This window comes from Plecotus auritus (assembly GCF_963455305.1).
Source record: "Plecotus auritus genome assembly, chromosome: 5".
Taxonomy (NCBI): Eukaryota; Metazoa; Chordata; class Mammalia; order Chiroptera; family Vespertilionidae; genus Plecotus; species Plecotus auritus.
The window spans coordinates 33,174,901-33,185,362 of NC_137776.1; the positions used below are offsets into that span (position 1 = coordinate 33,174,901).

Sequence of the window (10,462 nt, forward strand, 5' to 3'; positions counted from 1 at the left end):
AATCGTAGTGCATTCTACATAGAATGCAGGAGGACATGGTTTCTATGAACGAGGAGCTAGAATGAAAAGGCAGCAGAGTAAGGGAAAAGGAAATAAGAGATGAAAGGGGGAAAGAATGAAACACAAAAAACTTTTTGCAGAGAAAAGAAAGCATGCAGAAAATGAAATGGTGAACTCAAAGGCCACACTGCAGTTAGGAACAGAATTAGTGCAATGGAAGATCAAGTCTGGGATGTGAAAACAAACCCAAATTCTAGAATAGGACAAAGGGTAGACCAGGGTTGGGGATGGGGAGTCTACCTGTGCTGGAGTCAGGCAGGTTCATAATGTGGATCTGCCCAGGGATAGGGGTGGGGGGAAGGTAGGGGCTTGCTGGGTACCCTCTTTAATCCTATTCTTTCCCTGTAAAAACCATATCTGTCCAGGGCCTGGACCAGGGTAGGATAGAGAGCATTAGGCAGTTGCCAGCAGGGAGGGGACACGGTTGACTGGCAGTCCTGGTGGGACATGGATGGAGGGCTGGTGGCCCTCCAGACAAGCTCAGTGAAACTATGAATGTGGGCCCACTCCCAGAATCAGAGCCATCAGTCATACAGTGGCCACATTTCTGACCCAGGCAATCCTCTGTGTTCTGCAACCAAGACAAGGGACTGTCTCTGGCAAGGAGCTATCAGCCCCCTACCTGCCAGAGGAGCGTGCTGCATCCCTGCAGAAACCAAGGCCCTTTGGGGCTGTTGAGTCTGTTTGCCTCCCACCTACCTGTCCTATCAGGCTACTGCTGCAGGCTCATCACCTGGGCTCCCCTCTGGCTGATGTCTGCTGGGTTTAGCCAATTGGAGGCACCAGCAAGAGATTGGAGGTGGGGTTTGGGTTATTCTCCCTCATTCTGCCCTGCTTTGGTGACCCATCCTGCACCATGGCACAGCTCTCTCAGGATGACCCCTCTACCCAGCTGCAACTTGGGGCGTTTCCTCCCTTCACTCCAGTGGAGAAACTGGCTTCTCATGGGATCCTGGGTTGCCCCTGCTCATCCTACTGAAAGGAGGCCATCAGTAAAGTGTCTTCACATGAACCAGCTGAGTCCAACTCTAATTCTGAGGGACCCTGACTGTTGCTCCCTAACAAAGGTTGGGGGCCCTTTACTCTACACCCCACCAGCTGCCTGAGCTAAGAGTTATTCCTACAAAAGGGCAGGACTCTGAACTGTCCATCCATGTGTGGTGGCCTCTCTGATCACCTGCAGAGCTTGTGTGCAGCCCCATTTCCACCACCCCTGTGGGGTCTTGGCTGCCAGGGGAGGACCTCCCATATCTTGGGTAGCGGGGGGGAAGGCAGGCTCCTGGAACTGTGTGCCTGGCAGAGGACCTGGAGGCCCTGCCTCCCCCAACTCCCCCTCACCTCATGATAGGAGCCAGGGGTACATCTCTGGAGAACGCCCTGGCATGAGCTTGAAAGACTGGGCCTCCTTGTGTGTTTGGGAGCCCGAGGTGGGGTTCCTGGGTTCAGCTCTGCAGGGCCAGGGCTCCTCCATGTCACCAGCTTTGGCATAGCACCAGGGAGCCTTGGCCAGGCAGGCTCTTAACTCTTCCCCATTCTCCACCCTAAATCCCCAATAGCCAAGCACCTCAGGGAAGGGAATGGCTTCCTCTGGGACACCCTTCCAGCACCCGAAACTCTTTGCCTCTGCTCAGCCCAACCGGCCCTTGGCAGGAAACTGCAACACTGTGGAGGTGCTGCCCTGTCCAGGAGGGCTCCAGCAGGCCCACCCCTGGAGGCATTCCTTCCAGCAATCTGGGCTGCTGTGATCCCCCTGTGTGAGAGGGAAACTGCAGGTTCTCCAGGTGGCTCTGGAGGGGAGATGCTCATGGGAAGGGGGGAGGCCAAGACCCCGGCCAGAGGACCCGAAGCTCTTGAGTAAAAGCACGTGGGAAATCTTTGGAAGTTTCCAAACTTTTCCTGTTACTTAGGGAATATTTGTTGATCCTTCCTGACTTTCCAGAAATTCCTGGCTGGGCTGACATATCTGCATCACTGCCAAGAAAGCAGTCTCAGGACTTCAGGTTTGCAGGTCAAAGGAGAACTGGTGCTCTAGCAACATTCTAGCCTGCAGGCCTCCCCCTGGCAGGGCTGAAGTGGGCACGAGAGGGTTGTGCACATTGTTCTGTTGTTCGAGGGCTAATTCATGCAAAGAGAATTTTGGGAGGATAGCTTAGGCCTGAGGGTCCTAGCAGCCCCGGAAACTGTCCACAGGGAAAGCCTTTAGCCTCTGGAGGTGGCTCCCTGAATCCCACTTTTGCCACCCCTATGTCTCTGGGCTTTGGGAAGATGTGCCTGACTCACCACCAGCAAAGCCCACAGTGCACCCACTTGCCTCTTCCCACTCCCTCCCTGCTTCTTCATTGGCCCTCTGCATCCAGCACAGGTCTGCACACACACAGTGAGCTGATGCACTGGGGAGGCCTGGGTGCTGGAACTCTCCTGCTGACTCACACGGGCACCGAGTTCTGAGCCACAGAAGCAGGGTGGGCAATGAGATGTCCACTGGGGCAGTGGTGGAAGCTGAGGAGGTGGGAAGGCCTGGAATCTCCCCCAGTGGGAACTTATCTTAAAAGCGATTTCCTCACATGAATTCGAGGAAACACTACATTGGCCACCCACCCACCTGAGAACCTGATGCTGGAGGATGACTTGGGAGCAAAGGTCACAGAATGCAGATGCCCCAGAAAGGCCAGGTCACTGGCTGCTGATTTGCCTCTCCAACTGCTCAGCTGGGCCTGTGACCCCATGACCTCGGGACACACAGCTTCCAATGCCCTGAGTGGGATCAGGGCCCCCTGATGTAACGAGCCTGAAGGCTCTTAATGTCCCAGTTTTCACCAAATGGGGGACAGAAGACATATGGGGGATGCTGTATCAGTGTCACCTTACCAAGGATGCAATGAGATTACCTCGGAATTACTTAAAAGTTTCCTGCTGGTTCTGGGAAAAGAGATTCTAAATACTCATCATTTCACATCCAAGGCTCCATGGGGCACAGGAACCATAACTCGTAGCAGCTTCAAGTGGAAAGAAAAACCACAACCTCCTTGAAAAGCACACGGCACTGTGTAAGTATGACACCTAGTGATCCATCCTATTTCTCTCAGGGTGTTCCTCCCCTCACCTCCACGTTGACCACAGCATTCACTATGAGGTAAAAACCACTCCCCCTGTGCCTCCGTGAGCAAGTCTATAAAATGGGATTGCTAAGGTTCATAAGATGACCTGACCAATTCTACAAGATAGACAGGAACCTTCTAAGTCTCCCCCAAACAGAAGGGGAGATTTCGGTTATTTCTTTCCTCTAATAACAGAGAAAAGGTGTAATGGGATTAGAAGACCCTCAGTCAGCTAAATTCAATGATTTGTTGTTGTTGTTGTTAATCCTCACTTGAGGATATTTTTTCTATTGATTTTTGGAGAGAGTGGAAGGGAGGAAAGGAGAAAGAAACATCGATGTGAGAGAGACACATCAATAGATTGCCTCTGGTGTGCACCCTGACCAGGGCCAGAGGAAACCTGCAACCCAGGTAGTACATGCTCGTGGCTGGGCATCAAACCTGTGACCCTTTGGCGTGTGGGCTGACACTTTAACCACTGAGCTACATCAGCCAGGGCTAAATGCCATTTTTATTTCTTTTTAATTTTTATTTTAACTATATATATTTTTTCTAAATTAAATTTTTAATTGAATTCATGACTTCTGACGTCCCAGCTGTCAGGTGCTTTGGGCAGAGCTTCTTGACCTGGTCAAGCTGGTCAGAACCATTAGGAACAGAGTCCACAGGCCAACCCCATCCCGGGGGCAGCAGATTCAGTAGATTAGGGATTCTGTCTGATACAAGAAACTAACAACTGGGAGCCCAGTTGTGAGATCTGTTTAGAGGCAAAAAGCCTTGTCTTCCACTTTTTCCCTCTTCCTCAGACTACTTCCTAAAAAATAAATGCAATGAATAAATAAAGACAGTTTTCAAGATGTTCACAGAAGGACTTTTTTTTTTTAAACATTTTTCAACTAGTTAATACAAAAACATTACAATGATTGACTTCTTTCATTTAGTTACATAAATAAAACTTTTTATAAATATCTCTTTATAAACAATATAAATAGCTTTACAACATAAATACATTTATGCATGACATGAATTTACACACAGCAATGTTTACAGCTGGTTTTGTCAGTCTCTAAAAAACTGTCCCTTGTCATCACGTCAGTGTAGGTGTGTTTCATGTATACTATATATATGTAATATATATAACTTTTTATTTTTCCTTTTCATAAACAAACAAACAATAAAATCATACCCCCTCCCCAAATTATAATAAAACAGCTGGTGTTGCCTATTCCCAGTACCGCAAGGGAAAAAATAGGAAAGAAATGTAAAAGCCACATTGCCTTGGAGATGCTTCCAGATGACCAAGGATAATCTCAGCAAAACGGAGCAAGTTCCCAATCCTGAAACACAGAGGGGACACGGGACACTCAGTGCTGGCCCTCAGCTGAGAGAGCCCAGCCTGCCAGGCAGTTCTAGAACCTTCCTCCCCTTTCCCAAAGGAGCAGGAAGCAGTGTCCCTCCACCTGGGCCCCAGGTAGAAGGAAAGGGGCCCTTCCATGCCACCCTTTCGTAGCCTCATCTCTCCTCCACTGTGACACTGGCACTTCCCGCCCCAGCACAGGTGGAACCAGAATGTCTGCCAGCCAGCCGCCCCTCTGGCTAACTGCAGGCCTTGCCCTTGGCTCAGGGAAACATGGTGAGGGGAGGGGGATGTTAAATACCCCTCTTTCCCGTCCTTGCTACAACACAAACCCTCCGTCAGGTGCTTGCCTCAGCTTTATGTGTCTGGATGACAGTGGAGGGAAGAGAAACATCAGAGGAATCAGGAATTCTGGGCTCAAACCCCAGCTCTGATATTTATTTCCTGGACGGCCCTGGAGAGCTTTGAGTATGGATTTCCTCACCCATAAAATGGGATAATAGCCACCTCCCAGGGTGTACAAGGGGCCATGCAGAGCGTCTGGGTCACAGCTGCCACTCAGTAAATAGCACTTCCTTCCCCAGCTGGCTTCACCTCAAAGGGTCTCCTTCCGAAGCAGAGGAACTGGTGTCTCAGAAGCCCGGAGAAGTGAATAGCCTCACGGGTGTGCTGGTGTTAGAGGGATAACCCCAGAGTCGTTTGATGAGGGCTGTACCGTCTTTGCTAATGGGTGTACGGGTGCTTCGGGGTGGAGGAAGGCATCCTCCTGAGAGGTGTGGTGCCCCCCCCCCCACAAGAACAGTCAGTGCAGAGGGACCCCAGGCCTCAGTGGCCTGATAAACTCTCCCACAGCTCCCTTTTCTGACCATCTCCTGTGTTTAAACAGATGACAGATGTCTGTGATGTCCCTGGGACCCGTGGGCAAGGTGTTTATTCAGGCATTGGACACACCTAGTCTCTGTCATTACCATTTTATAATCAAGACTATAATCATCAGCGACAGTCATTATGGTGGCTGCTTAGAGCTAAGGTCACGGTGATGGGGGGTGAGGGTGGGGTTCAGAAGGTTAAGGGTGTTGGAGGTAGGTGTTCAGCTAAAAGAGAACTTTCAGGAAGTTGACCAATTTCCCTGGACAAAAGGGTTGGGAAGTCTTAGTAATCTAGATTCCTCCTGCACAGCACCCATTGGATCATCATCTGGTACCCACGGACAGGCACACCCAAGAACCAAGAGCCTCTGGGGACATGCATACCAGGTACTTTCCAGGCCCTCACCTCATCTCCTGCTAACCCATAGAATAAATTGATTCTAAAGTTTGTTTAGATTCTAAAGTTTGAGCTTGGTGCTTAAGTCACAAGTGAAAAAGTTGAGGCCTGTCTCCCCCAACTCTTGGTTGTTTAGACTGGAGAAAAGAAAGCAAGCCAATACAGTGATAGCCACTGGAGTCTGGGCCCCAAATGGCAGCATCAACTATCCCTTTGCAGGGATAAGTCCGACAAACCGAGCCAAGTCTGGCTGCAGAGAGAGGAAGGGCACCAGCTAAAACCTTAGACAGGTGGGAGAGGAATGCCCAGCTGGGTGGGACCGGGTTCTCTAGTCACTGACACAGGGATGTTTCAGGTCACCTTCAGTTAGCATCTGGCCCTCAGATGCCCATGAGTTAATCTGAGGAGGCACCTATAGCTCAGGTGAAAAAGTGTTCTGGCCCTAGCTGGTTTGGCTGAGTGCATAGAGCGTTGGCATATGGACTGAAGTGTCCCAGGTTCGATTTCAGGCAAGGGCACTTGCCTGGGTTTCGGGCCCAATCCCCAGTAGGGGGGATGCAGGAGGCAGCCTGTCAGTGATTCTCTCTCATCATTGATGTTTCTACCTCTCTCCCTTACCCTCTGAAATCAATAAAATATATATATATATATATATATATTTTTAAAAGGGGTGCTGTAATAAATGTAACCTCACAGGGTGGTCTGATCATAAATTCCTAATTGTGCAGGTCATGGTGGGTAGTCACACCTCAAGCCTATACCTTCCTTAGTAAAATGTTTATCTTTGCCCTAAACCAGCCCTGCCCATTTTTGTTAACACCTTGGAAATGCCACAGTAATCCTTTTTCAGACCCCTCAGAGGCATAACCACCCTTGAGAGATCATTAATCTTAACTATCCTGTAATCCAACCCATGCCTTGCTTTCTCCCATCTTCCTGTAATCTTCCTTACATTCTCATTCCTTAATTCCAAATGTATAAAATAAACTGCAAAACTGTGTGTGTTTTTTCAGAGCAAGATTTGAGATCTTGCTTCATGGCAATGTTGGTTTAGCTCAAATAAACTCTTAGAAAAATTCTCTACAGATTTGGACATTTCTTATGTGGACAACTGCGAAAAAGACTTAGGCAATGTGCTGGAGAGTTTTCAAAGGGTATTCTCATTACCCCCTGGGGGAACAGAGTGTGAACACTGGTATGACTTCTTGGGTGAGAGAGTAGCTTGGCCTGGAGTGGTACAGACAGGCTGTGGGACAAGGAATGACAGTAGCCAGGCTTTAGGAAATGGCTGGGAACCAGTAGGGGTCAGATTCTAAAGTATTTGAGTGTCATATCCAAGGTGGGGACATGGTTTTTCCTTGGGCACTGATGGGCAGCAGGAATGCGAAGAAGATAAGGAGAGGAGGTGAGGACCTTTGCCACAATACATTTTCAGGCTGTGGCACCTGGCAGGAGCTGAAGGTAGCACGGGGTTTCTAGCCTTAGTGGAGAGTGAGGAGGCCATGCAGGGAACAGGAAGCCCAGGTATGATGGGCGTGGGAAGGTTGATGAGGAGCTCATTTTGGGACACGTAGGTTGAGTTTTTGAAATATAAGATTTATTTTAGTGTTTTTTCCCTTGCCCTGAAATAGTGCCACAAACAGAGGTTCGATCCTGAAGTCACAAGGGCTGCAGCAGCATCAGGACCTTGGACAGACAGTCTGCCCACAGCCACTGTTTAGAGAAGGGACAAAAATCAGAATGCTCTGGGGCCAGAAAAGCTCTCTGGTGATGCAAACAGCAGGCTATTCTCGCTGCAGTAGGGGGCAGGTATTTTTCCAAGTCTTCCCACTTTAGGGACAAAAGACCTAGGAAGCATCCTGACCTCTGGGCAACCTACTGCCTGGCACCATGATACAATGGTTGGCAGATAGACTTGCCCTGGGCTTGTATGTATGCCCTTCCTCCTCTGTTCCCACAAACCCCAGATCTCCCCTCCATGCTCCCATTTGGCAAATTGGGGCCAGTGCTGCTAGTCCATTTATGGTCCAGGGATGGCGGGAGCTCTCCAAACTGTCTGCTTCTCCGGAGAAAGCCAGGGGCGTTCATCTATCCTGAACCATTTCTGACCTTTCCAAAGTTCCCTCACTCCAACCCTCCTTTATCCATCTGTAAAATGGGATGATAAATAGGTTTAGGGGCAAATGACTAGCACACACATGTTCTCATGTCCGTATAGCCTGGTTCCCCTCCAAAGGCCATGGGAGGCGGACTGGTCCCCGGGCTAGGGGATCAGAGGAATCGGCCTGGGGCGGTGAGGTGGGGGTTCGGGGGGCTAAGGCTAGATTCTGGCGGGCGCTGAGGGGGAGCTAGGTGTACTGGAGCGCCAGGCGGCCAGGTTGGTGGTACTCACCTCCGCCAGGGGTCGCCGCACTAACATCCCAGGCCACTATGGGCGCCGATCCGGTCCAGCTTTTGCCCGAAGCAGCCCCTGCTCGAAGTAGGCCGTGTTGGGAATTTTCTGCGTGGTTTCTCCTGCAGAAGGCGGGCCCATCGAGACTTGGTGTCCCGGAGCAGTCGCGACCGGTCGCCCCTGAGGTTGATGCCGCCGCCTCCGAGAGTCTTGTCGCGCTTCTTCTGACCGCCGCTCTCAGCCTGGGACGCGGCTGACACCTCCCCTAGCGGAGTTCGCGGGCCCTGTCCGAGAAAAAGAGCAGGCAGGTGAAGGGACGCACGTCGGCAGCGAGGGGTAGGTTAGAGGGAGACTTTGTGGGGCCCCTGATGCTCCAGCCTGAGGCGCCCGCGAGTGCGATTTGTCCCTTCCGAGTCCTGAGCGCGCCCCTAGAGATGCCGACCGTTCGGCACTGCATCCACCTGCCACGCGGCCATGGTTGTCCGCTCCTTCGGGGAGCCCCTTACCCTCCCTTCTTTTGCCGCTCGCCCGGCAGGCCACACTGGGTTAGGGGCTGCGCATCTGTCGACATTCTCCCGAAGCTGGGGACGTAGACCCCAGAATCCGAGCTTCCAGGTCTCCCTGGCTGTCACCCAAGCTCATCTCAGAGGAGAGGACCGCCTTACCGCCCTCTCTGGTCCCTCTTGGGGGCCGCATCTCCTAGACCCCCAGCCTGCCCACACAGCCTCTCACAGTCCCGACATTCCCGCGACAGCACCCACCTTCGATGGCACACCGGGCTTGGCTTCGGAGGGCCAGAGCGAGAGTAGGGTGAGCAGCAGGGCGCAGGCCAGCAGTTGGGAGAGGTGCATGGTGCCCTTGAGGTGGAGGGGCACACGCAGGCGGCAGCAAGGGCAGATGCTCAGGCAAACGCGGAGCGGGCTGGCGGGGCTGCTGTGTGGGCGCGGGTCCCAGAGCTACGCGGTGCCGACTGGGTGCGCTCTGAATCCGCAGCTCCGCTCGCGCCTTAATAAATCCAACCTGCCGCTGATGTCATCCCCCCGCCCACCCGGTCGCCCCGGCCAATGGCACGCGCTCCGAGGGCTGGGAGGGGGCTGCGGGGGCTCTCCCTCTGCCCCCACTCTCATCTCACCCCGGAGAGATCCCGCGGCTTGGCGGGCTCTCTTCCGATTGCACTCGTAGCTGGCGCAAAGCGGCGCGCACAAGGGAACTCCATTTGCAGTAAGCGCGCGCCCTGGCTTGCCTAGCGCCGGTGCTCTGGCTGCCTTGCCTACACGCTTGGACCTCAATACACACCCTCTCCCTGGAAGGGATCGCTTTCCCTCTTGGCAGGTGCAAAGACAGGTTCAGAGGAATTAAATCACTTGCCCAAAGTCACACGGCCACAAAGTTGGCACAGCCCGAAATCCGCGCAGACCTGCCTTGTTGCCAAACTCTTCCCTGGGCGCCTGACAGGCTCAGGCCTGGGGTTGCGGCTCCACCTTTTACCTGCTCGCCGGGAGTTCGGTTCGCGCCTTTGGGAAGAGAACGCGGTCGGAGGTTTAGGCGCAGGGGGAGCAGGGGTATCGTGGTTTGCCCGGGGTCGCAGTGGGGAGCTCAAGTCCTACACAGGAAAGTGCAAGCTTTTCGCCCGCCCCTCGGTGTGTTTGAGAGCGAAGAGCGAACGAGGTGGGCTACCAAGGCAGACCCGAAATGAAATGCGAGTGCTTCTGCGTGTGTGCGGTGGCATGGTGTGACAGCTCCTCGGGCTCTAAAGTGCGCGTTCCGCCCGGCTCCGCCGCACAAAATAAAGTCCCTGCGTCTAACCCGGCGGTGGCTTCCGTCTGCACTGACAGGGGCACGCCTGACCCTGTCTGCACCCACGCGAGGATCCACAGGGTGTGTTGTCCGATCCAAAGTCCTGTGCACCTGCACAAGCTGCAGAGGGTTCTTTAGTCAGCCCCGAGCCTAGTCTGGCTTCGGTGAGCTGTGACAGGTGGTCGCCTTCACGTTTTCGCCGTAGAGAGGTCTGTGGGACATGGCCTGCTGCTCACGATTCCCTCTGCTCCGGCAAGGCGTCTGATCCCTCGGGCTCTGAGGAGTCCCTTGGGGATGGGCCGCCAGGCGGAGAGCCCAGTATCCCAAGAACTGAGTGAGATGTAGGAAAACTATGCCTCCGCTGCCTCTCAGCAGGACTGGGCTGGAGAGCGGAGAACCCTGGAAAAGGGAGGAAGCTCCAGGTGGGCGATGGAAGTCCTCCTCCTGGCCTACTGAACAAAGAATGTGGCCAATCTGGAACTTCTCCGAGAC

General features: G+C 52.8%; 1 protein-coding gene across 2 annotated transcripts; it reads right to left on the bottom strand.

Annotated features, from left to right (window-relative positions):
• Positions 1-4,012: 4,012 nt before the first annotated feature.
• Positions 4,013-9,210, bottom strand: NPPC (natriuretic peptide C). 2 transcript variants are annotated; one of them, XM_080669499.1, is made up of 3 exons: positions 8,935-9,210; positions 8,174-8,457; positions 4,013-4,495 (listed from the first exon to the last, which is right to left on the bottom strand). In XM_080669499.1, exons 1-2 carry the CDS (start codon positions 9,022-9,024, stop codon positions 8,194-8,196), a joined length of 354 nt encoding a protein of 117 aa, XP_080525625.1. In that variant the 5' UTR covers positions 9,025-9,210; the 3' UTR covers positions 4,013-4,495; positions 8,174-8,193. The 2 variants fall into 2 exon arrangements, with proteins under 2 accessions (XP_080525625.1, XP_080525626.1); XM_080669500.1 differs by lacking the exon at positions 4,013-4,495 and adding an exon at positions 7,402-7,494.
• Between the last annotated feature and the right edge of the window lie 1,252 nt (positions 9,211-10,462).

Bases quoted from the DNA above. Each gene is read 5' to 3' on its own strand.
- NPPC (XM_080669499.1), bottom strand. From the start codon at position 9,024: ATGCACCTCTCCCAACTGCTGGCCTGCGCCCTGCTGCTCACCCTACTC. The intron at 8,458-8,934 runs GTGGGTGCTGTC...TTTCTCGGACAG, and splicing joins AGCCCGGTGTGCCATCGAAG to GGCCCGCGAACTCCGCTAGG.